At 37.8% G+C, this 26,868-nt stretch overlaps 1 protein-coding gene across 1 annotated transcript; it reads right to left on the bottom strand.

Moving 5' to 3' along the window:
• Positions 1 to 20: 20 nt before the first annotated feature.
• nox5 (NADPH oxidase, EF-hand calcium binding domain 5) lies at positions 21 to 26,561 on the bottom strand. Its single transcript, XM_051951887.1, has 17 exons — positions 25,454 to 26,561; positions 19,302 to 19,443; positions 17,583 to 17,733; positions 16,334 to 16,544; positions 14,351 to 14,588; positions 12,905 to 13,058; positions 11,431 to 11,603; positions 11,176 to 11,358; positions 10,364 to 10,496; positions 8,998 to 9,140; positions 8,732 to 8,917; positions 7,058 to 7,102; positions 6,308 to 6,432; positions 6,126 to 6,210; positions 5,942 to 6,041; positions 2,566 to 2,732; positions 21 to 1,145 (listed from the first exon to the last, which is right to left on the bottom strand). The coding sequence occupies exons 2-17, from the start codon at positions 19,419 to 19,421 to the stop codon at positions 1,014 to 1,016; spliced, it is 2,346 nt and encodes a 781-aa protein (XP_051807847.1). The 5' UTR covers positions 19,422 to 19,443; positions 25,454 to 26,561; the 3' UTR covers positions 21 to 1,013.
• Between the last annotated feature and the right edge of the window lie 307 nt (positions 26,562 to 26,868).

Here is a 26,868-nt window from a genome sequence, read left to right as displayed (position 1 = left end):
TAAAAACAACACAATCAAAGCAGTTTTTGAATAAAGTCATTTTATTACTGTTTAGCTAGTTAGAAGGTGGTTGTTTTTAAATTTGGACAGTTGTTTAGTGATATCCTGTCATTTTTTTATTAATAAGTGATTGTTTACATCATAATTCTGGAACTTGTAAAGACATGATCATAATGAACATAAAAACAGTTTTTTTTACTTTCAATAAAAATGTATGCGGGATATATTCCATGAACTTCAAAAGTCAATTAAACATTGATCTACTCTGCTGTTCGCTCTTTTTACTGCTTTTAAACACTTAATCTTGATCAATTTAATTTGGCTTTAACAAAAACAGACTCTTTCATGTCGAATTAAATTGACGTTGAACGAGTGCACCAACTTCCAGAGGAGATCGATAGTTCTTATAGTCTGTGTTGGATTCATCAGAGACAGAAACAGGATGATCCTCGGGGACGTTGGGACACAGAGAGGCGGAAATAACAGCAGATGGTTGTTATAGAGCTGCTGGGAGTAAAAACCCAAACATACAGTCATCACTTCAGAGGATTTAACCTTTAATCAAAGCTTCAGGGGCGTCAGGAGAGTCAAACTTTGGAACCAAACTCCTGAAGAGATTCTGGACCTGCAGGCAGTGAAGGCAGCTTCAGAGTTCTGAACTACGAACTGAGATTAGTGGGTTCAAAGTCAGAGTTTTCAGCATTATGAAGGTCTTTTACCCGGTTAGATCTCCATGGTAACTGGTGCTGTGGAGCTAACTTGGTTCTGTTTAGAGTTTTGGATTTAAATCGGCCTTTAACCAAATCATTTCCTGCGTTGAACTGACTTCGCAGTGCAGAATTCTGGACAATAACAAGATGAGAAGCTGCAGCAGCAAAAACAGAGCGAGCATCGTGCACCGACACATTTAGTCAGAATGTAAACGGTGTCACAGAGCTACACTCAGAGGAAAACTTTAACCGGTTCAGGTGTAAAAGTGAAGCAGGCGCTGTGTGTCGGCAGCCTGGACCTCGTCAGAAGTTCTCCTTGTAGAAGTGGAAGCCGAAGTGTTCACACTGAGCCTTGATGACTTTGGCCAGAGCTGGAGAACCGCAGTAGAACACGTGGACTTTCCCTTTGTTCTCCTCAGACACCTTCTGGAACACCTGGAGCACAAAAACACATCAGCGTTAAACAGCTTCACTTCAGTTTGATTTAGATGTTTTTAGGACATACTTTACTATGACATTTAAAAATTTTTAAAAATGTTTTTATGACATACTAAACTATGTCACTTTTTGTTTTTATGACATACTATGATATCTTTTTAGATTTTTTTGTTTTACAAAATACTATACTATGACTTTTTAAATGTATTTTTTATGTTTTTACTACATGCTATACTGTGATATTTTAGATTTTTTTAATATATTTTTATGACATACCATATTATGACATTTTAAATTTTTTACGTTTTTATAACATACTATAGACACCTATGAAATTTTTGGGATTTTTTAAAATGTTTTTACAACATACTATTCTGACATTTTATTTTTTTATGTTTTTTGACATACTATACTATACTACAACATATTTTAGATTTTTCTTATGTTTTTATGAAATACTATAGTATGGTTTTTAATTTTTTTAATGTTTTTACAGCATACTATACTATGACATTTTGTTTTTACGACATGCTACACTATGACTTTTCGATTTTTTTATATTTCTACGACATACTGTACTATGACAGTTTTTGGACTTTTGTTATGTTTTTACATCATATGTTGATCCTAGGGCCAGTAACCTCCTAAATTAATTTAATTAATTGTCATACCTCTATGATCATTAACACATACTGTACTATGAGGTTTTTTTTATTTTAATGACATACTATACTATGACATTGTTTAGATTTTTTAGGTTTTTGACATACAGTATCATGTGACATTTTGGGATTTTTTTTGTTTTAGTTTGTATATTTTCAATTTAAATTCAGTTCAAATTTAATTACATGGCACAGATTTACATCATCAAAAACGTTAATTCTCCACATAAACCAACATAACAAACTTCCATTGTTCTATTTCCTACGTCTTCGTAGAATCAGAGTTTTGTCTAATTAGTTCAGTTTGTTGTCATTCAAACATGTTAAAAGCACAAAGAAATGAAACTCGGGTTCATTTTGCAGTAAATATCTTAGTATGATAACTACTACTAGCTGCTGTTTTGTGCACTCGGAGTTGAAGCTGCTGGACTCTACACCACAATAAAAGCAGAAAGGCTGAAAGTCAAATTAAGGGTTTACTCCTGGAAGTTTTCGTGATCCTGCCGGCTTCTATCTGCTTTAAAGGTTCTCAGTTGCAGAAGAAATCTGCTGTTCTGTAGCTTACCTTCAGATGTCACTATAATCTGTCGTTTCCTACTCATTAGAATCCCTCCTAGTAAGTAAAGTAAGTAAAGACTTTAAAACCAGACAGTTAAAGCAGCAGCAGAACCTACAGACAGAACAAGAGAAGATGTCTCTGGAAACTAGGTCAGAAAATCCACCAAAAAGTTTAAGAGTTCTGACGTGCTGCTCACCTTCCCCCACTCAGGTCGTCCTGGTTGGGTTCTGGTTCTGAGTCCAGTGATGGAGTCTCTCTTCTCCTTCTTGGCCAGAAGGTCCAGCGCCATCTGCAGGCCGATGGCCTTCATGTCGTTCTTACTGAGAGCTGACGTCATGTACATGTGCATCTCCAGGAAGCGACCTGAAAACGGCCATACATGATTATAAAACCAGACAAGATGGAGTGAAAAACATCTGGAACCACCGAGGAGGAGGAGGAGGAGGAGGAGAAGAAGAACTCACATTCCTATCAGCACATTCCATCTGTTTTTAATGCTGTTTATAATCCTGTCTGTCTCCACAGGTCGTCTACACTGTAAACAGTTACAGTTTTAACAGTTTTTAACTTACATTTAAAAAGAACTATTTACTGTTATTTTCCAGATTTTCTTTTTTTCATTATTAATTACAGGCAACACCTAGTAAAAGCACAATATTTTTTACAGTGTACATGTCAATTGTAAAATACTGCAAAAAAGGTTAAAACTGTAAAAAAAAAAAAGAAAATCGCATCAAAAATGTGTATTTCAGAAAATGTTCATTATGTGTTTAAATGTTGTTTAAAAATATTTGTATTTTCCCAGTTTTTATTTATTTATTTTTTATTAATTACAGGTAATATGTAGTAAAATCACTAAGTGTTTCAATTTACATATTGTCAATTGTAAAATACTGTCAAAAAATAAATAATAAAAAAGTCTGTGTGAAAAATCTGGATTTTTGCAAATAGATTTTTTTAAAACAATGTTTAATTCAGGTTCGAAAAAAATGATATTTTACAGACATTTTCATTAAATAAAAGCACATTAAAGCTGCTGTCCGGAGTTTGAATCGCAGCGTCTCCCAAAACACTGTTGGTCCCTCCCTCTGATTTCACCCCTTTATTTGTGCACGCGCGCAGTACATGAGAGGAGTGCCCGGAGTGCTGCAGCATCTTGCCTGTTTTGCTGTTTTCCACTCTTCTACATTTAGTACATTTAGTAAATAATAAAGGAATTACGTTAGAATGCTGTATTGAGTCTAACTTGTCCTAATACCAAAATAACATGAATCTGCTAGGACGAACCAGTAAAGTTTCAATATGTGATTACACTCGTGTATCCCTCTCGATGACGTTGTTTATCAAACTTAGTGCATTTACGCGTGTATATGTGTTAGATTGTTTATTTATTTCTATCTAGAGTTCAGAATTGCATGACTCCTCTGACGAAGAGTATGTCCCAGACGCCCCAACATCTTCCTCCAGAGGTCGGGCATCTAAACGAAGCCGTCAGGCGGGCTATGGAGGCCGTGGTCGGGGAGCGACGCGAGCACCCCGAGCCAAAAAACGTCCTGCAGTCTCTTGGCCTGACAAGCCGTGGGATTGGTAACTTTTCTGGAAGTTGCTGATCCCTGATGCTCTCTCCTCCCACAAGCAAAACAAATGTGCGTGCGGTTGCGTAGTCCGTAGCTCGCCCACCTCTGCATGGGCTTGCTTGCTGTGCGCGTAACCGTTGATTGACAGCATGACAAAGCTGAAGCTCGAACTTGATTGGTCGGCAGCAACCGGCGCTTTTTGGAATAACATGGGGGTCTATGAGAGGAAGGCGGAGCTCAGGAATAAATTTTCATATCGCGTTATACTAACTTTATATTATAGTATCGAACTAGACTAACACATTTAAGCTTTGTTAAAAAATGATACATAGACTGAAAACAAACGGAAACTCCGGACACGAGCTTTAAGGATTGAAAATGGTAAATAATTATTTTACAGTTATTTACAATGCCTGTTTTGTTAAATTACAAATAAAATCTATTAAAATCATATAAAACACACTCTAATTTACACACTGACTGTAAAAAATAACTACAAATACTATAAAACTGTACAAAATTTCCACATCAAAAATCTGTATTTTTGCGAATGTTATCTTGTTAACAACACTTGGCAGTAAGATATATTATTGTAAAATATATTAATGTAATACTTTAGTGTTACGGCCACCAGTATTGGTGCGCAGTCTTGTTTTGAGGTGGTGTTTTATTGGGGCCTTTGTTGGGAGTAATTTGTGTGTGGGTTCAGCTGTGGCTTGTTGCAGAGCCTTTTGGAGCCCCAGCTGCCAGCCGTTTCAGCTGACGACGAAGCTGATGACGACCTGCACTTCCGTCTGGTTCTCCCCGCCCTCCGACCGTCCTGATTGGGCCACCCTCCAGCTCCTCCTCCTCTAATCAACCAGAGGCAGCCAGGCACCACACCTGCGACCTATAAAGCCCCACCATACCATCAGTCTTGGTGGTTGGTACTTTGACCAGTCCACCCTGGTGCTCTCTGTGTATTACCGTTCTGTGTGGTCTTTCGGTCTGGAAGCACTTGTGGTTGTGCACAGACAACTTTGACCTTTATGTTGGCGACTTTAGTTTAGTGTGGAGGCCTCTGTGTCAGTGGGGACTGAGGCTCCACTTTTGTAGTCGGCCAATTACGTGTAGAAGCCACTTCGTATACTGAGCTTTTGTGAACTGTGCTCAGTGTGTATACTTTAATCAGAGGCACCAGTTTTGTTTAGTTTGTTTTGTACACCTTTTGTATTAGTTTTTGTTCCTGGTGGTGGGTGTTGCTTCTGTAGTTCGGTTTGGCTAAGGAGTTTAGTTGTTTTCTTTGTGTTTAGCTTAGTTTCGAACTCTGTTAGCCTTTGTTATGTTTTATTCCGTTCTTTGTGTTGGCACCATCCACCAGTCTTGTGTTTCATTGTCACCTTTTCCGTTCCCTTTTACTACTAAGCAGTAAATCCCTTAACCTAAACCAATGCAGTCTGGTTATTTTGTTGCATCCAGCCACCCCCTAGAGGTTGGATCGTAACATTTAGAGATATTTGCTGTTATTTATTTTTAAAAAGTAAATTAAGGATTCAAAAACGGTAAATAATCATTTACAGTTATTTTGCAAATTTTATGTTTCTGGTAGTTTACAGAAAAATGTTTGAATTTAAGGCTGACTTTTAAAAAAAAAACATAAAATTCTCACATGAAAAATCTGTATTTTTACAAACAGCATTTTGTTATTTTACAACATTTGATTGTAAAAATGACACTATTCTCCCACTGTATTCAAATCCTCAAAAATATAAATATTTGACAGATATTTACTGACATTTGAAAGAAAAAAAAATGTATATATTAATAATTGAAAAATGCGGAATATACAACTGTGCAATGACACTGTTTTACTGTATTTAAATCTGCTAAAAACATTTTCCGTAATTAAATGGAACTGTTTATTAACCTGTGTTTTTGGCTCCCTTGCTGCCAGGTTTGAACTATTTTTTTAGTCAGTCTACAGTGTTTTTCTCTCTTTTTAAAGCCTCCTCTCACCTTCGGGCTCCTCGTCGGCCTGATCCATCTCCAGTTTGGTCAGTAAACTAACGAACCACTCGAACGACTTCTGGTCTCTGTTGATCCATATAAAGTCGACCTGCAGAGTTCACAACACAATCATAATATCGACATTTTGACGAAAACACGTTTCCTTAAACTACATCTTTGCGTATTTTCTTACTTTGCGCAGCTTCATTTCGCTGTCTTTGATGTTTTCACACCAGGAGTAGTTACAGTTGGGGCAGTTCTGCTTCCTCCTGCGGTACCTGAGTCAAACAAACAGTTATTTTTATTATTTTACTGAACCAGAAGATGAACCAGAGAGACTGATGGATGGATTGAAGAGTGGAACAGACGTCTCACCTGTACATGATGCTTTGCAGGATGGAAGCAAAAGGCGTGATCCCGATGCCAGCTCCGATCAGGACGGCGTGTTCAGAGGCAAAGATCTGTCGTGTAGGAGTCCCATAAGGTCCGTCAACGTAGCACTGACAGAAAATACACACTTACACAGTAAATATGTGTCTGAATGACGATTTTCCTTTAAGTCCAGTTAAACCCATCATTAAGAAATGGAAGGAACATGACACATAAATCTGTCTAGAGCAGGAAGTCCTCAAAAACTGGCTGAGAAGAAAGAGACTAGTCAGGGAGGCCACCAAGACACCTATGATTCCTATGAAGGAGTTACAAGCATCAGTGTCTGACATGTTAGAGAGTATTCAGATAACAGCTGTTGTCTGTTCTTTATCGGTGAAAGCTTTATGGGAGACAAAGACAAAGTTGAATAAAGCTCAAATTAAATCTGGACTACAGTTCACCAGAAGACAGGTGGAGTATCTGGAAAAAATTCCTTTTGTCTGATGAAACCAAAACTGAGCTTTTTCATCATCAGACTAGAAGTTATGTTTGTTTGACAATAAACACACCATTCCCAATGTGAAGCATGGTGGTGGCAGCATCATGATGTGAAGCACGGTGGTGGCAGCATCATGACACAAAGCATGGTGGTGGCAGCATCATGACGTGAAGCAGGTTGGTGGCAGCATCATGATGATGTTGATGCCAAAAATGAAAGTTTATTGATGCATATTAATTTAAAGAAATTCTCACCTTGATGTTGCAGAATCTGTGGTTCTCACCAAGCTTGGCAGACATCTGCAGGCACAAAGAAAACCAGGTAATAACACACGTGATCATACATGAGCACTAAAAATGATGTTTCTGATGATATTCTGGACTCTTCATCGTGCCATAGTTAAACGGTTCAGTATTGAGATGCAGAATAAAGTGATTTTGATGAAATATCACAATTTTAAGCTTAGAATTGGTTAAATCTTATGATGCAACCACACGCTACAGATGATACGAACCCTTAGAAAGTTGAACATCTGACAATTTTTTGTGTTGGTGTCATTTTTGCACTTTTTTTTGGTTTGTGTGGTGAAAGAAAAACCTTCCGACAGATTTTGGGATCTGAGGGTTTGACAAATGGTTTATTTTTGAGACTTGTCATGTGAAACGTGGAAAATGCAGATCCTGATAGCAACTTTAGGCTTAGATTTAATCAGTTTTTCCAATGGAACCACACCACGTGATGAGTTCAAGAACCACTGCACATTTGAAAACCTGAGGATTTCTTCTGTTTTTACAGTTTTTCTGGCCAATAAACGGTGCCATTTTGGCGACTTTTTAAAGACAAGAAAAGCACTCAGAGAGTGCAGTTCTCCGTCAAGGCTGCTCAGACATATCACTTCCAGTGGATGAAATTCATCAACATAGTGCTATAAGTTCATACCCTCGTTCAAAAGTTACTTAGAAATGTCCTTATTTTTGAAAGAAAAGCAGATTTTTTTCAATGACGATAACATTAACAGTCTAGACTTTGTTAATGTGGTAAATGACTATTCTAGCTGGAAACGTCTGATTCTTAATGGAATATCTCCATAGGGGTACAGAGGAACATTTCCAGCAACCATCACTCCTGTGTTCTAATGCTACATTGTGTTAGCTAATGGTGTGGAAAGGTTAATTGATGATTAGAAAACCCTTATGCAGTTATGTTAGCACATGGATAAAAGTGTGAGTTTTCATGAAAAATATGAAATTGTCTGGATGACCCCAAACTGTAGCCTAACCGCGCTAGACAACCCACGGCAACGAATTTAATTCTCTGCCAGGGAGGGTCTAGTTACCCTCCATAAGGCTCGAGGCTGGATTCTCCTAAAACTGGCCGGACCAATCACCATGAAGTGTAGAGTCAGAAGGCAGGCGTAACGAAGTGACGACAGAGGTGTGACGATTCTGGCAGAAACAACCGGCGCACAATAAACAGTTATCTTTCGACTCGCTTTGGCCACAGCCCTTAAAGATTTGAAGCTAAAATTCAACTTGAAAGATAAACAAAGGACGGCACTGAAGTGTTTCATTGAGAAGAAAGACGTATTTGGACTTATGCCGACGGGATATGGCAAATCCTTAATATACCAGTTGGCTCCGCGGCTCCGCTGGTTGGGAAGCTAATGGGACTTAGCCACAATCCGCCGGTGCTCTCGGAACTACGTCAGCCTATTCGTTGCGTTGATTGGTTGTATACCTACCCAATTGCTGCAGAGGGATTTGATAGACAACCTTTTAGCCCGCCTCCCTCCCTGTCGAGCTCCCTAGACCCTTGTGCCGTCAGAAACATGGGTGTAGCATGGCTAGGCTACCCAAACTGTAGAACGATAGTGAATTTACTTTATATTTATATCTACAGCTGATACATGCAGTATTTGTGGTGTGGACCTCTTTGATTGGAGGAGCTTCTCCTCTCTCTGCTGGTCCTGGTTCGTCTGGAAGAGGTTCTGCAGGTTTGGACGTCGATGTCGGAGGAACACTGGAGCCATTCTGTCGGTACATCGTCAGCTCGATGGCGTCGTCCTCGTTGGACGCTACGTCTGCGTTACAGTCTGCAGAGCTGAACAGACCTTCCTGCCAGGAAACACACAGAGACATGAAAAAGAACCAAAATCCGGAGACGATTAATGATTTACAGACGTCTGATTTTCAACCTGAGCCTTCAGCAGCTGCTGGCGGTTCCTCAAGCTCGTCGCCAGTCGCTTGGGATTCACCGTCTCAGTCTCCGGCTGTCTGAAGTATTCGTACAGACGGTTGGTCCACTGACCCATCGAACGGATGTGAAGCCACAAAGCATCTGCAGGGTCAAGGTCACAATCTGAACCCCAAAACTCTACGATACTAAATGAAACCATGTATCAGCCAGAAGCTGTAGAAATACTTCATTGATCCCTGAAGGGTTGTTTCTCCCATTAAAAGTCTTAAAAATATAAGCCGTACAAAAACTATACAGATAAAAACAAGAAGAAAAATACGTCCTAAAGATTAAAAAGAAACTCAAAGTATAAACATAAAGTGTAAAATGCACTTGCTTCTAAGAAAAAAAGAAAGTATACAGTGTAACAAATAGTAACACGTGCACTGGGACACGAAACAGGACACAAGTTAGTACAGCGAATCCAGGTCAGCTGGCAGGTGTATAGAGGGCCAGTCCAAGTCTAAACTCTAGAGGGTTAGTCTAAGTCAGGTCTCAGGTCTTTTCTTTAACAAAGTTTGTACAAGTCATCTGACTAGTTCAAGACAGGTCTCACATCTATAGAGGGTGAGTGCAAATTAAACTTTAAGTCTTTAGAAGATTAGTCCAAGTCATCTGTTCACTCTTTGAAGGGCTGGTCCAAGTGAACCTTCAGGTCTTAAGAGGGTTACTCCAAGTAAGGAGTCACATCTTTAGAGGACTAAATTAAGTCAAGTCTCAGCTCTTCCAGGGCTAATCCAAGTCATCTGTCAAGTCTTTAGCAGGCTAAACCAAGTTAAGTCTTGGGAGGGCATGTCCAAACCAGGTCTCAGGTCTTCAGAGGATTAATCAAAGTCAGATCAGGTCTCAAGTCTGTAGAATGGTAGTCAAGGTCGAGTTTTAAATATTTGTAGACATGTCCGAGTCAAATCTTACAAAGTTGCTCCCATCCAAAATCTTACAAATATAAGCAGTACAAAAATATATAGATAAACATAAGTAGAAAAATATGTCCCAAAAATTTTTAAAAAGTTGAGAAAGTCTAAGCAAAGTTTTCAGCGTAATAAATACTAATGACTCATTTGTGTTTTTGCTTAGAAATGTATGAATTTTCAACTTTCAAATCTTAAATGTATCGTGTGTGACAGGAAGCTCCATCAGGAAAATGAACCAGATCTCAGCATCAAAATCACTTTATTCTATTCTGCCTCATGGAAAAATTCACGCAAAACAAAACATTTCCGATTTACAAAAAAACTCTCAGATCATGTCAGAATTGACTCTGCAGCTTCAAACCATGAACTAAACAGATGTGTCAAAGGTTTTCCTGTCTCAGATTTGGATACCTGACTGCTCCGGAGCACTGCTGATGGTGAACGGATGCCACTCGTACTTGGCGATAACTGGGATGTTGATGTAGACGTAATCTCCAGGCTTGAATTGGAAGAACTGAGGACGCTTGATCACCAGATGAGTCACCTGGAAACAGACGAAAACACAAATAAAACTCTGATTATGATGCTTTTGTAGAGGCCTCATTATTAGAATTACTACTAATTTAATATATTAGACCAGAGATGCGTCACTAAGACACTAAAGTAGAAGGAAAATTAACTGCAAATTATTTGGTTCTAAAGAAAGTAATTAATATCTAGGATGCTCAATGGTGGTTATTTTATTTTTAGGTCTATTATTTTATCACCTAATTGATTTTTTTAAACTTTATTATTCATTTTATTATCTTTTATGCATTACTTATTCACATTTTTTTATTTTACTGTTATTACTGCTATTATTATCATTGTTAGCCTTGTGATTAAGGTTTTAATTAAATTATTTTTGAAAACTTTTTTGTTCATTTCATCCTTTTTCACCCGTTATTTACTACATTTTGTGTTTTTGCGTCTGTAGTTGTCAATCATGGCATATATCTTTAAAATATGAGTTTTTTTCTCATACTCTGACACAGAAATCTGCACTTTACCAGCTTTATTCTGAAGGTTACTTCGGTTAAACTTTTTGCCCTGTTCACCTGTAGTGCTTGAACACTTCTTCATCTGAGTGTCTTGAAAAGTGCTATATTAGTATTATTATTATTGATAATAGCACTGCTAGTAGTACTAGATCCAGGAGAGTCGGCTCTGTTTGTGTTCAGCACCTTGGACGGCAGCAGGTTGACCTCCACGATGTAAAGACCTCCCATACGAGACACTGCGATTCCCACGATCTTCTCCAGGATGAAGGCCAGACCAGGAACCAGGAACCACTTCCAGAAGTTTGCACAGTGGACCATGAGCAGAGACCAGACCCAGATGTAGGACAAGTGGGACCAGTAAAACACCTGTAGAGAAATAGAACTATTAAATATGTAGTAGTAGCATAATCATGATGATCTGGTCTCCTGGACTCTCACCTCGAAGTGTCCGCTGCGTCGTACGAAGGTGCTGGAGCAGAGAACCATGAGGCAGATCACCACCTGCAGCACGACTCCGGTCAGAGAGGCCGTCCCCTTCACCCAGCCGATACCTGGACGGGTGGTCAGCAGGTACTCCCACAGGCTGAAGGTACTGTTCTCTGACAGGTGTACTGGGACACGAAACAGGACACGAGTCAGTACGCCGAGTCTAGGTCAGGAGGCAGATGTATAGAGAGACCAGTCCAAGGCAAATCTCTAGAGGGTTAGTCCAGGTCTAATCTCTAGAAGGTTAGTGCAAGTCTAATCTCTAGAGTGTTAGTCCAGGTCTAATCTCTACAGGGTTCGTTGAAGTCACGTCTCAGGTCTTTCCTTTACAAAGCTTGTACACATCATCTGTTAAGTCTTTAGTGGGGTCGTCTAAGTCAAGCCTTTAGAGGACACCTTCAAGTCAAATCTGAAGTTTTTAGAGGGCTAATCCAAGTTAGGTCTAAAATGACTAGTCCAGTCAGGTCTCATGTCTTTAGAGGGTTAGTTCAAATTAGGCTTTAGGTCTGTAGAGGGTTAGTCCAAGTCATGTGTTAAGTCTTTAGAGGGCTGGTCCAATTCAAGCTTCAGGTCTTAAGAGGGCTAGTCCAAGTAATGAGTCACATCTTTAGAGGACTAGATTAAGTCAAGTCTCAGGTCTTTAGACGATTAGTCTAAGTCATCTGTCATGTGTTCAACAGGCTAAACCGAGTTAAGTCTTGGGAGGACATGTCCAAATTAGGTCTCAGGTCATTATAGGGTTTGTCCAAGTCAGGTTTCAGGTCTTCAGAGGACTAATCAAAATGAAGTCTTAGGTCTCTGGGGGTCTACTCCAAGTCAAGTCAGGTTTCAAGTCTTTAGAAAGGTCGTCAAAGTCAAGTTTCAAATATTTGTAGACATATCCAAGTCAAGTGTTAGTTTTAAGGAGACTAAATCAAGTTAAGTCTTGTGTCGAAATCAGATCTCATGTTATGACGTGGTTTGTCCAAGTCAGGTTTTAGGTCTTTAGAGGACTAATCAAAGTCAAGTCTCAGGTCTCTGATGGTCTACTCCAAGCCAGGTCAGGTCTCAAGTTTTTGACCTGGCACTCAAGAAGAGTGGTCAAAGTCAAGTTTCAAGTATTTATTGACATGTCTAAATCAAGTCTCATGTTTCTAGAGGACTTGTCCAAGGTGGGTCTCGGGCCTACAGATGACTAGAATCAGAGGGGTTTTTTTACATCTCAAAGAGTTTGACAGAAACTCGTTGAACATTCAGATCAATGATACAGTCGATCAAAAAGAACCTCGATGAATTTCTGTCTGAACATGATCTTAATTCAGGGGTCACATTCCTTAAAGGCCACATTTTACTCCTGTGGTCTCTTATATCTGTACATTTCTGAGTCAGACTCGTGTCCAAGTGTCGGATCTACCTGAGACTTGTGTTTGTGTGTGTGTGTTCGCACCGAAGTTGAAGATGTGGGCGGTGGTGTGAACCAGAGTGTAGCAGAGGATGGCGTAGCCGACAATCTGATGCAGCAGGATGTTCTGGTCCAGAGGCAGGACTCTCACCACCCACGTCGCCCTCAGCCACGTTAAACAGCGTCGCAGCATCAGCAACTGAACACAGAAACAGCACAATGTCACAAAGTTACCTCAGTTTGTACAGAGCACGACTCTCAGAACCTCGATCCAGTAACCTGAGTGGAGCCTCAGTGGACTGATGGTCTAATCTACAACCTCCATGTGTCAAACCCTCTGATTCTTTAGAAAGGAACAGAAACAACGGCTGGACAATGAACTCACATCTGGAGAGGCTCCTTTAAAGAATCAGGTGATTGAGTTAAAAGATGTTACTGCATGCTGTACATAATGTAATACCGAAAAAGTACATTTACTCAAGTACTAAACCAATGTAATGTACTTGGTCTTACACTACCGTTCAAAAGTTTGCGGTCAGAAATGTCCTTATTTTTGAAAGAAAAGCAATTTTTTTCAATGACAATAACATTAAATTAATCAGAAATCGAGACTAGACATTGTTAATGTGGTAAATGACTATTCTGTATTTGTAAAATGGCAACTCTGTATTTGTATTTTTGCTGTTGTTAAGATAAGAAAATAAAGTGAGGAGGCTTTCCTCGAGTACACACACCAACAGAACAGAGACAGAAACACAGAGTTCCGTCTCACCTCCACCTGAACGGAAACAGCTTTATATTTGGCAGCAGCAGGTTTGTGCTGCCCTCTGCTGGACAATGAAACACATCACACTCTGCTGAGTTTAATTCACAATAACAACAATTATTAATTTATTAAAGGCTAAAGGCAGAACAGTGAAAAATTTGTTTAAGATTTTGTCTTTTCAAAAGCCAACCAGATTCAACTCATCGTCCAGCTCGGAAGAAGAAATTCGACAAATTCTTGCTTTTCAGGGGTGAAATTCATTGTGTGTTCTCAAAGCTGCACCAATAAATCAATAAAAATATAACCAACTGCTTGAATTAATATTTTGAACTGAAACTGAACAACAAACAATTAATCGAGAAAAAACATTGAACAGATAAGCTGACATTGAAAATAATTAGCTGTCGTGCTATTATGCTTATTTTACTAGAAAAATGATCAATAATTTGTCAGAACAGTTAGAGATTAATCTTTTATCACTATTTTATACACTATAGGGTTGGATAGTTTGTCCTTTCAGAGGGCTTAGCTTAGCATAGCTTAGTAGCATTTTACTGTTACAGCTGCTGAAGTTCATTTTAACAACTTTAAATCCTGCGGTGGAGTTTCATCTGCAGCAGTGTTAGCTTTTACAAACTAATCAGACGTTTTGTTTCTAAAATATTATTCTGTGAAGTACTGCGGTATTATTTTGTAGAGTATTTAGGGGCCGGCTGCGGTCGTACCATGACGAAGGTGCAGTTGAAGTTGAGACACTGTCCGCAGCCTTTGGCCACCATGAACCAGGCCCCGCCGTGGCTGTTCTGCAGCATGGCACCCACAAACAGCAGCAGGCTGAGGAGGGCGTAGACGCACAGGAACAGCAGCTTCCGGCTGTTGTTCTGCCAGTAGACCCGGGTCAGGTACCGAGGGGTCTGACGCTTCTTCTGGTCCACTTCTGGAGGCTTCAGCCAGTTAGCAGCACTGAGGAGGAGACGGTTAAAGCCGGGTGAATATGCTGGAATTAACCTTTCAGTCACGTTTCCTTTATGATCATCTGCCTCCTGGGTCGTTTTTACGTCGAGTCACCAAATTCTAAAAAAAAGTTTACACCTGATCGTCTCACATTTGTCAGATTTGTCGTATGTTATTTAGTAAAACGTGTAAAATCTGGACTCATTGGTAACATTAGTTTCTGAGTTAAATATTCTTAAAGAAGGTGGGTCATGTTCATTTTTGCAAAGCATGGTGGTGGCAGTATCATGCTGTGGATCAATGATAAAGTGCCATAACTTGAGAAACTATGTAGCTAGAGTCCTGAAATGTGGGAGGCTCATTGATATATACATCTGATATTCAGTAGTACAACCCTGCTGTGATAGAATAATACAAACCAGTTATATGATGGCGCAAATTTGGTCAAAAGATCTCCATGTTTCTGTCTACACCGATATTCCACCAACCACTAAAACCTGTATTATTCACCCTACGATGCTGATTTTTTTTCTGGTGATTGAAACCAATAGGAGCTTTAAAAATGCAGAGTATCATGCCAGTCAGAAGCATACTTTATGAGAAAATATTAAAATTACATTTTTTTGCATTTATGGTCATTTAATCTCAGTTTACCAAACTTTAAAAAAAGTTCACATCTGACCATCTCGTATTTGTCTGATTTTTTTTCACATTTATACATGTGTTATTTAGTAAAACCTGTGTAAAATCTGGGGTCATAAGTAACATTAGTATTTAAGGTGTGGTCATGTTGATTTTTGCCAAGCATGGTGGTGGCAGTACCATGCTGTGGATCAATGTTTAAAGTGCCATAACTTGACAAATAATGCAGCTTGAGTCCTGTAATTTAGCAGAGTCATTGATATGTACATATGATCTTTAGTGGTACAGCTAGGGCTGGGCGATAAATCAAATTAATTTGATTAATTCACCTTTTATAAACTGGACGATTTGAAAATTTGCCAAATCGTAAAATTGAGGCGAGCTTAAATATATAACAATACAGATTCTTCTTCTGCCTTTCACGACTTGTGCACTGGCGTTTTCTTCCGCCTCTCATCTCCTTCCGCCAAAACAGTCACACCCCCGTCATGGCGGACACAACAGCAGATGAAGAGTTGGTCACGAGAAAAGGGCCTCATGTTACATTGATTATATTGAAGTGGTTCGGCTTTGACAAGACTGACACAGAGCAAACTACAGTCATGGGCAACGTTTGCAAAAGTACTGTGAAAACGAAGAGTAGCAGCACAACTAGCCTCTTTCAGCACCTCCGGCAGAGTCATCCTAAAGAATGGGAAGAGGGCTCGCAGCTACGGGAGTGCGGCATGGCTAGCATTAGCCATAGCAAACAGACCGCAAAGAAACAACAAAAATTGATTAAAATCGTAATTGTCCAAGATGACTAAAAAAATAAATAAAAAAATAAAAATCGAGATTTTATTTTCTGGCCATATCGCCCAGCCCTACGTACAACCCTACTTTGATAGAATAATACAAACCAGTTATATGATGGTTTAAATTTGGTCAACCAACTTTGGTCAAAACTAATGTTACCTATGAGCCCAGATTTCACATATGGTCAACTCCCTCAACATTCACCACTTTATAAACAATGGTCAGTGGAGCATTCTGTGAACTGAGACAGAATGACCCTCCTGTTTTTTAATAACAAAACATACAGACGATAACAGAGGACAGGTGGGTGGTTCTACCTTATGGTGAGGTTCTCCATCACCTCTGGGAAGTTCTCCAGCTCAGCCTTGAGCTCCTCGAAGGTGATGGAGCCGCTGTTGTCTTTGTCGGCCGACTCGAACAGCGCCAGCGTCAGGTCGTCCAGCTTCTCCTCCGGCAGGGAGATGGCGCTCTCTCGCAGGCAGGACTTCAGAACCGTCCTGAGTTCGTCTGGATCGATGGAACCGCTGCCTGCAAAGAGAAACAACCAGGAAGAAAGTGAAACCAAAAGCAAACATAAGAAGAAATCTGGTGAAGAACATGATGACTTCATGTAGTCCAAATTTCAGGAGGAGATTCATGGAAGTGAAGTCCTGAAATCCCCTTACCTCAACCTGAACCCTAAACAGCTGTCTATTATCACATAAATCCTATTCAGTAGTTATTTTACATGAACAAACCTTCCAGAAAACATGTGAGAGTTCAGTAGAAGAAGCAGAATCAGTGAGTTTAGAAAAGAACCACACAGCAGTAGCAAACATGGTGAGCCTCTAAGAACCAGATAGAAAGTTAATTAATATGACAAAAGATACCAAGAAATACACCTACTGAATTACTGCATTGTACAGGTACTTGCACTTATATGAGTCATTTGATTTCAGAAGGAAATACTGGACTTTTACTGCACTGTTTTCACATAAAAAAGCTCTTTGAAAAGCTGAAAACACCTGATGCTTTATAATGAATTAAAACTCTGAATGCTACTGATTGCCATCGGCCTCAATTATAGATCAGATTAAACCACAGATTTGTACACATTTGTTGTTGTTTTGTTTTTCAGGAGGTAAATAACTTTTCTTAGCCACTATCTAAGTCTAGTAATTTTTCAAGATCTTTGAGCTAGGCTGTGACAAATGGAGGCTTATCCGGGATTCGAATTGAGATCTCTCGTGTAGAACACGTATGGCTGATATTTTAGGAATATGTTCCAAACTAAATAGTGCTGAAACTCCTTTGGATGGAAAAACAACTTAGACATCAAACATTCACATCTTTGAAATTTTTCAAAAACTGCAAATTTTCTGTATTTTCTTTGTAATTATTTGAATTACTAGATATTTTTAAAAAATCAATTTGGAGGTTGGGATTTGGCCGGATAAAACTAAAATTTTTTTGTAACTTTTACGAACCAAAAACATCATTCATCAAAAAAGATCTGAACAGTTTGTAGAAACATGAAGCAGGTTGAGGATATACTGGAAGACGTGTTTCTGCACGGTGAGTACCGACCGTCCACATCGTAGACCTGGAACAGGAATCTCAGCTTGTCGGTTTCGCTGCCGTGGATTAGGAGGTCCAGAGCTTCGAGCAGCTCATCCAGACTGATGGAGCTGCTGCCGTCTGAGTCGAACAGAGCGAAGAAACGCTCGGCGAAGAAAGACTGCACACAACATACACGTTAAATTATTTTCATTTAGCTCCTATCCTATCCTGTACAACAATCACGTAAAGCAGCATGAAACTTAATGAGGGAACTTTTCCATTATTCTTGGATTATGGAAACATTTGATACATGCATGTGCCAAGTGGAGTTATTTGAAGCTAATAGGAACTAACAAGAGCTAGCTGGAGCTCAAAGATGCTGAAAGGACCTAACTGGAGCCTGCTGTAGCAAAATTAAGCTAACAGACACTTAGAGGAACTGACAGGAACCATCACAATTACACAACTATGTGGTGATGACAGTAGCTAACTGGAGCTTGCAGTAGCTAACATGAGTTGATAGGAGTGAACAGGAAATATCTGGAGCTAACAGCAGCTACCTGGAGTTTTCAGTGATTAACCTGAGCAAACAGGAGTGATTAGAAGCTAGCCGGATCTATCTGGAGCTAACATCAGGAGATTCCTGTAACAGGCTTGAGCGAAAAGTAGCAATTACACTTCTACAATTCAACAATTTCATTTAGCAGACGCTTTTATCCAAAGTGGCGTACATCTGAGAGTAGGCAATTAGGAGCAAATAGGAGATATCTGGAACCACCAGCGGCTAACTGGAGCGTTCTGTAGCTACCATGGGCTAAAATGAGCAATTAGGAACTAATAGGAAACATTTAGAGCTAACAGCTGCTAACTGCAGCTTTCTGTAGCTAACGTAAGAGATCACTGGAGCGATGAGGAGCAAACAGAAGATTTCTGGAGCGATTAGGCGCTAACATCAGCTAAGTGTAACTTTCTATAGCTAACATGAGCTAGCATTGCAATTAGAGGAAAACAGAAGCTATTAGGAGCTAACAGCAGCTAAGTGTAATGTTATATAGCTTACATGAGCTAGCAGCACAATTAGGAGCGAACAGGAGCTATCGGGAGCTAAAAGAAGCTAACTGGACCTCACTGACATCCATATGAGATAACAGCATAATGGCAGTAGCAGCACTGGAACACTCAAAATGTTTTAGAAATTTTCAAGTTTCATCTTGAGACAGTTAAGCTAAGCTAAGATACCATTATTCCAAACAGAGGCTACTGTAAGAATTCAACATATTAAAAACATTATGTTTTTGTTTTTTTCTACACTTTTTTGTTTACTATATAAATTTATGTTATGTCACAGCTCTGATGTCTTCTACACTGTAGAACAAGTTAAGTATAAGAAAACAAAGCTGTGTCCAAGGTTTTCACTGCTACAGTAAATAAAACCTCAGAAAGTCTTACACTGTGTAGCCCGTACACTGTATCCGTCAACCCTACATTTAAACTGTACTTAACATAACAACTAAATTCTATCAGAGAAAATATCAGGTTCACTTTGATGGAATCTGTTGTCCTTTCTAGTGTCAAATTTTACACTGATAATTTAAGTATTGATCTTTGAGGGCACGTTTTGGATGATTTGTTTATCGAGGCCTATAGTTGTTCATCTTTAGCTTAAGTTCAAATCATCTCTGTCAACTCTGCATGAAAATCATCTCCAAACAAGACCTGAAAACTTCATTTCAACTGTCTTCTCACCTCTTTGACCTTGAGAGCCGTCTTAAACTCATCGATGTCGATCTCTTTGTCATCTCCGGCGATTGTCTCGAACTGTTTGGTGACCCACTCCAGCCATCGGGCATCCTCGTCCAGACTCATGATTCTGGTTCTGGTGCTGCAACTAGAGGACAAAACCAACAGAGTTACTGATTGGAATATCTTATTGATTTCTGGCAGTAGCAGAATATTTGTTTCTGAGCTCCTCTAAGGTGTGGAGTTCCTCAGGGATCAATTCTTGGTCCTGGTTTATTCTCTAGATGTTGTCTTTGGGCCGCAGTTTGTCGTTATTCGTTTCTACGGTGATGATGCTTGGTTTTATGTTCAGGTAAAAGCTGTCGTAAACTGATTGGTTCTTAGATTCTCATAGTTTTCTGATTAAGTTACGAAAAATCAAAGTTCAAATCACAAACTTAGCTGTAGAGCATCTTTTAGTAAAAAGATGATTCAAAGTACTTAATTGCATTCCATCACTGCATGTATGTACCTGAATCTTTATTTTCATGCCATTTTATACTTTATATCATTTATGTCACTAAAGTTGTTTGACTTTATAGTTAATATTTTTACAAAACATACAGAGAGATTTTAAATACTAAACTCTTTTTAATGAGTGAAACTACCCAACAATCCATACAAATAGAATACAGATTCTTGAAATAACAGGTTTCAGTTCATGTTTTAAAATGTTTCGTCAACCTAAAAAAGATTTATTTGTAGACAAATAAAAAACTTTTATTAAAACACTTTTCTCTCAAATTTGTCATTTATTTACCTCTATATTTGATTAGAAGAATCATATGATGTAAGTTTATTTAACATCTTCAATTATCTAATAACACATTTCAGTGAAGAATTTAGGTTAAGACTAATTTATTGACATTTTCTGATTCTGAAAAATCCCAACTCCTTTATTCGGGTTTCTAAATGAATTTAGTTTTGCTTAAAATGAATGAGTGGGATAAAATTTCCAACATTTCCTTACAATTTATTACCAAACTGTGCCAGATTTTGCTTGAAACATGCTGTAATTTACTGCTGAACAGCTGCTGATTTTTAAAGAATTTATGGGGAAAATAAACTGAAAAATGCAAAACAAGTAAAATAAAGTGTTATTGTACTTTTACTTAGTAGTAAAAGTACAGTAAAAGAACATGAACACATTGTCTACTACAGCATACAAGGAATTAAGAACAGAAACACATGTTAATAAAACAACAAAAATGACAAAAATACAAGATAAAAAAATTCAAATAAAGTACATTAAACTGAAAAAATAAAAATTAAATGTAATTTATTTGAAAGGAACTGTGAAACAGAAAAACCTAAAGTCCTGATTAGTGAACCTGCCTTGACTTTACATATTTCATGTTATTGCTGTTTTAATGACTCATTGAACATATGTCTGAGCTGAAAAGTCCAGATGTGAAGCTCTTTGTTCAATAGAAACACAGCTGCACCTAATTTTCTTTTCAATGTCTTCAGAACAAAGATTTCTCACGCGAACTCTTCTTAAAACTGGAATCATTTCCAAGATAAACCAGCTTCGTCCTGAGAACCCAAATTCAGTCGACGCCCAGATGTCCCACTGAGGTTTTAAGGGTCAGTCAACCTCAAATGACTAGTATAATATTTGTTTTCTTTCTTTGCTGGTATTGAGACAACTTCGGTTTGGGTTTCTGCCTCTATTGTTTCTGAAAACTAAATACTTTGTGGTCAGTTTTTTTGGAAGCGGAAATCTCAGACGTCCTGTAATCCTGCACAGAATCAGGAGATAAAATATGTCTGTTGGGTTTAAATGAATATGTAACTTTAATTAATTTTACTCTTGTCTTTTTTAATCTCTTTCTGGTTTATCTGTAAATCACAGTCCTACATCAACATGTTCTCTGCTTTAGTCCGTTAATCATCTGTCTATTCACTGCTGAAAAGGCAGATCATGTTTAATTTGTGATACGTTAATGTGGTGATTTTTAGGTAAACAAAAACAAAATGATGAAAATGTATGTGTTAACAGTCTGTATTCAACTTCGTGTATTTAGTTGTGAAATATTATATTTCAGACACATTTAGACTGATTATCAATTAAGATTTGTGCAATTTTACATGCTCTTGTGACATTTTTCTTCCATTTTGTCTAAAAACAATCCAACCTTTAGACGTCAGTTGTCATTTAAATTGAATAATTATTATATATAGTCATGGAAAAAATTACGATTCGCCCTTTTCTTTAATTTCTTGTTCATTTTAATGCCTGGTACAACTAAAGGTACATTTGTTTGGACAAACATAATGAAAACAACAAAAATAGTTCATAAGAGTTTAAGAGCTGATATCTCACCATTTTCCATGATTTTCTTGACAATAACCAAAATCACTTAAGCCAAAAACAGCTTTTAGGATTTCATGTTTTCTTTTCTGTCTATGGCACTGTATTGCCAAAAACAGCTTTTAGGATTCCATGTTTTCTTTTCTGTCTGTTTTAGTCCCATGATCCACACAGGAGTTAGTACTGATCCATAACTATTGTCATTGATGACTGCAGCCATGCGTCTTGGCATGCTCTCCACCAGCTTCTGACATTGTTCTGCTGATACAGCAACCCATTACTGTTGCACTAATTCAAACAAATTTGCTTTGTTTTTGGGCCTGTGGTTCTCCATTTTGCATTTGATGATTTTCCACAGGTTTTTAATTGGATTTAGATCTGGTGATTGAGCAGCCAAGGCATGGTTCCAATGTTCTGGTTCTCCATCCAGGCTTTAACTGACCTTGTCTTGTTGGAAAATCCAGTCATTGGAAGCAGGAAAGAGTTTTCCAGCTGATGGAAGAAGACTGTTTTCAAGAGTAGTCCTGTACATGACCTGGTTCATTGGCCCTGTTCCACCCAGACTGAAACAACCCCAGATGGTCACTGATCCACCCCCATGTTTTACTGTAGGGGCAGACAGTCTGGTTTGTAGCTTCTCCAGGCTTCCTCCTAAACAATAAGTTGGCTGGAGTGGACATCAACTGAAAACTGGATTCATCCCTGAAGAGAACCTTAGCCCAATCATCAACAGTCCAATCCTTGTGATCCCAGCAAAGAGTAGCCGGCTTTCCTCTGCCTTTCCTTGATGAAGGGCTTCTTCCTGCCCTGTGGGACTTCAGACCAGTTTCAAGAAGTCGGTTTCCAACTGTCCTTGCCAAACAAGTCACATTTCTCCACAGTGCCCACTTATTTTAATGTCCCTGTAGGTCTGACGATGATTCCTGCCACAGGAACGGATGAGTGACGGTCATCTGATGGGTAGAAAGACGTTTCCTGCCACGACCAGCTAGCAATTTGGTAGAACCATGTTGGGCTTGTTTTTTTCTTGTTGTAACGAACGGCTGTCTTGGAGATCTTCAGTGTTTTCACTACCTGTCTCTCACTCATGGCAATTTCCAGCAGTGCCAAGATGGCTGCCTTTGTGGCTTCACATAATTCTTCAGTTTTAGGCGTTATGTGAGAGCTGACAACTTCTGAGTTGTTACAGCTTGAATGTCAGCAGGAAATCACTCTAGACCTTTGAAAGGTCCTCTTCTATACTTTGGGAATACAATGAAGCTGAAGCATGTCAAATAGAACATAAATCAGCTGCATTTCCTGTTGTGTTCATTGTATCCTTCAGGTAATATACCTTTAGTGGTACCAGGCATTAAAATGAACAAAAAAATGAAGAAAACAAGGGTGGTCTAATCATTTTTTCCATGACTGTATAATAAAGCTGTTTCAGTCTGTTTATTCTATTTCATTTTTTTAGTCTAGAATATATACATTTTAAAATGGTGTTTTTTATGTGTGTTTTGCAGTTCCTCATGTTCTGTCACAGTGGCTGAATCTCTGGATTCACTTTCAAACACCTCAGAGAGTCGGTGATGAAAAATAAACATTTTTCTAATCGATTAAGCAGCTGATTTACTAAATTACTCACATACTGATTGATCATCAATATTACTTATGAGCCACAGAGAGAAGCTGCTGTGCGGCTCAGAGGAACATCCAGCCTTCATGAACAGCTGAACTCCTGAACGAACGTCCTGCTGTTTTCCGACACGACGACGGCTATTGATCATTCAGGACGTCGCCATGGCGATGTCAGTCGCAGAACGAGACACAAACAACAAACACGCTGAAGCTGAAAGTTCTGAGATGAGAAATGATTCAAGCTCAGAGTCTAGACAAGAACCAAAATCAACGAAAATAGAGTGAAGAGTTTCCTGTTTTTGAGTCTCTGCTGCTGTTTGTTAAGGTTCAGTTTTAGTGATTTAATCAAACAGATTGAGCAGATCCATCATTACAGCTCATTTGTTGATTATTCTCTAAATAATGAAATACGAGGAAGCAGTGAAGAATGTAAAACACAAGAAAACATCCAAACTACATATCCATTTAGAATTCTCATTATGTTGGAAGATACATTCAGCATGGGGAAACATCTTTCTACAGATGACGAGCAGAGCAGAGAGGAAAAGTCTGTAGAGGCTGGAAATAGTTAAATATCTATAGAATGTGGAGACAAAACCACCACAGAGAGACACAAAATGACATAAATAGGACACAAAACAACAAAAATAAGATGCAAAATGACATAAAAGGCACCAAAATTACAAAAACAAGAAACAAAGCAGCAAAAACGAGACACAAACTGAGAAAAAATAGACACAAAACGACCAAAACGACAAAAAAAACAAGAAATAAAACAACACAAACGAGACAAAATGACAAAAAACTGAGACAACATAAGACAGTGAGAAGGAAATCAAAGCTACTGGATGAATAAAATGAATGCAGCATGGCTCAGAAACCGTGAAGAGAGGAGCAAGATGTTGGAGATACATTCAGCATGGAGAAACATCTTTCTACTGAGTATGAGCAGACAGAAACAGTTTTATAGATTGTAAACATGAAAATAGATAAATATTAATAGAATGTGGAGACAAAACCACCACAAAGAGACACAAAACAAAGAAAATAAGACACAAGATGACATAAAAAGCGGACAAAAGTGACAAAAGCCAGAAAAAAGTAACAAAAATGAGACACAAAATGAGAAAAAGAAGACAGAAAACAACAAAAAAAACAAGAAAAAACCCATACAGACGAGACAAAATGACAAAAAAAGACACAAAAGTGAGACGACAAAAGAAACTAAGAGAAAATTCAAAGCTACTGCATGAATAAAATAAATGCAGCATGGCTCAGAAACAGTGAACAGAGGAGCAACTTGTTAGAAGATACATGCAGCATGGAGAAACATCTTTCTACAGATGATGAACAGAGGAGAGAGAAGAAGCTGGAAAAATATGTCACTATTAAAACATCTCTAGTCAGTAGAGTTGCCTTTTTTTCCAGTATTGGTGCCTCCTGTGGGCACTTGGAAAACTGTACATGTTGATTCCAGGTTTTTACATTTAGTTAAATAAATAATTAACAAAATGTTCCTTATTTTTTTGTATGATGTGTGTAATTATAACTGTGTCATGGTGCAAGAGAAGACATTTCTGAGTTCTCTCTACTTCCAGGACTTTACGTTGTAGTGAAAAATGAGCAAAGAGTGAGAAAAATGAAATGCACAGGAGCAGAAAACCACTTGGATTCCAGAGTGTTAAACTACGCAATATTTATTTAATAATTCTTTAGCATGCCTAAGTCATGTTTTTATCCTCCACACAGCAGCATCTGTACATAAAACATCATTTTCATTTTGGATTTGCCTCTGAAGTCTTGTAATTTGAACAAAAATAGTGAGAGATGATGAGAAAATTAAGAATTAGGTTGAAGATTAATGACTGTATTCACTAATGAGAGGCTTATAACATGTTGTTTATTTGTGACAAAGTGTGAATTTTGTGAAGTTGGAGTAGTTTTGCTGAGAATTTAGAAAAAAACGGAAAATAAATCTTTAAATTTCTGTGAAAGTGTTTTCAGATTTCTCTCAGAAAGTCTCCTGAGAGCCCAAAACCACATAAAGAAATATTTAAAGTTAATGTCAAAGTCTACAGCAGGGAAGGAAAAATACTTTTACAATCTGAACTCTGAGTTTTAACGACTTTTTAATGATACCACAGAGTAAACAGGCTGTAATCAGAAGCAGTAATGAGAGTTTTACCTGAAGGAGTGGCGCTCCGTCCGTCCTCAGCTGCTGTGAATCTGTTCCGTCTCGTCCTCCTCTTGTTCTGAGCTCCGTCAGCTGGATCTGACATCAAACCTCGTCCACCCAAACCTCCACACTCACCGGGACGCCGAGGAAGCAGAGACACACAACGAACACAGACCCAGAGTGAAGCTGAACCTCAGTCTGCAGCAGAAACAGGAAACCTCTGTTAGAAATCAACAGTTTTAACCTAAAATCACAGTTTTATTATCCAGGAGGAGCACTGGATCAGGTCACATCCTCAGCTGGAGACCAGTTCTGGATTTAAATTCAGGAAGAACTGTAATTTACGGTTCACATTCTGTTTAATGAACCTTCTATTAATACAGATTTTAATGTTATTACTGTAGTACGGATTCTTCAAACTATTTACATCAAAGATCATCCAGAAGTTAAAGTCTTACCGCTGGACTGTTTGAAGGCTCATTACAGACACAAACAAAAAAAATCAATGAAATATTATTATTTAAACATAATAAACTATGAGATAAAAAGGAAAAAAAAATCAAGAATAACACGGAAATATGAGATAAAAAATCTATGATATAAAGAAAAAATAATGAATGAAAATGTCTATTTAAATATGAAAGATTAACAGATAAAAATGAAGAGATAAGAAAAGGAAAAATTTGAAAATAATAAAAAACATATAACAAGGCAATATTACAAGAAAGATTATAAGATAAAAAAATTAAGAGACATAAAGAAAAATAAGGAAAGAAAAATGTCAATTCGAAAAAGAAGATATGAGACAAAAATGAAGAGATTGAAAAGGAAAATCTAAAATAAAAAAGAGAAATTTACAAGACAAATATTACTAGATAAAGATTCTGAGAAAAAAAGAAAAATGAAGAGAAAACAGTGAAATAAAAATTAAGAGTACAATGGAAAAAAATTAGAGAATGCAAAAATGTTAGATGCAAATTATGACTATAAAAAGAAAAACTAAAAATTACACTAAATATTTCTTTAAAAAATTAAGAAATTAAAAAGTCAAAATAAGGAAGTAAAAATGCAAAATAATGAGACAAAATATGAAACAAAGGAAAAATAAAAAAGATAAAAAGGAAAGTAATATTTAAAAAATGAAGCTATAAAAGTATACAGGAGACAAAAATTAAAGATAATGAAAAAATAATTAAGAGATGAAAAGGCAATAAATATGAGTTAAAGATCACCAAATAAAAAGGAAAAATATTAAATAAAAAGAGACAATAAAAAATATGAAAAAATAGATAACACAAAAAGTAAATTGAAAAGATTCAGACTGAATTTTTATTACAGATAATTTAGACTTTTTAAAACATTTAACACAAAATATGAAATAAAGAAAAATAAATAAGAGATAAAGGAAATAAAATAAAAATGAA

This window comes from Acanthochromis polyacanthus, chromosome 8, assembly GCF_021347895.1.
Source record: "Acanthochromis polyacanthus isolate Apoly-LR-REF ecotype Palm Island chromosome 8, KAUST_Apoly_ChrSc, whole genome shotgun sequence".
In the NCBI taxonomy this organism is placed as follows: Eukaryota; Metazoa; Chordata; class Actinopteri; family Pomacentridae; genus Acanthochromis; species Acanthochromis polyacanthus.
The sequence above is the reverse complement of the archived record's forward strand: the minus strand, read 5'-3'. Positions and strand labels throughout refer to the sequence as shown.

Coding starts and splice junctions, on each gene's coding strand:
- nox5 (XM_051951887.1), bottom strand. CDS start 19,421: ATGAGTCTGGACGAGGATGCCCGATGGCTGGAGTGGGTCACCAAACAG. Junction 2,733..5,941: donor GGCCGACGAGGAGCCCGAAG/GTGAGAGGAGGC, acceptor GGCCGTTTTCAG/GTCGCTTCCTGGAGATGCAC. Junction 1,146..2,565: donor GACGACCTGAGTGGGGGAAG/GTGAGCAGCACG, acceptor TTTGTGCTCCAG/GTGTTCCAGAAGGTGTCTGA.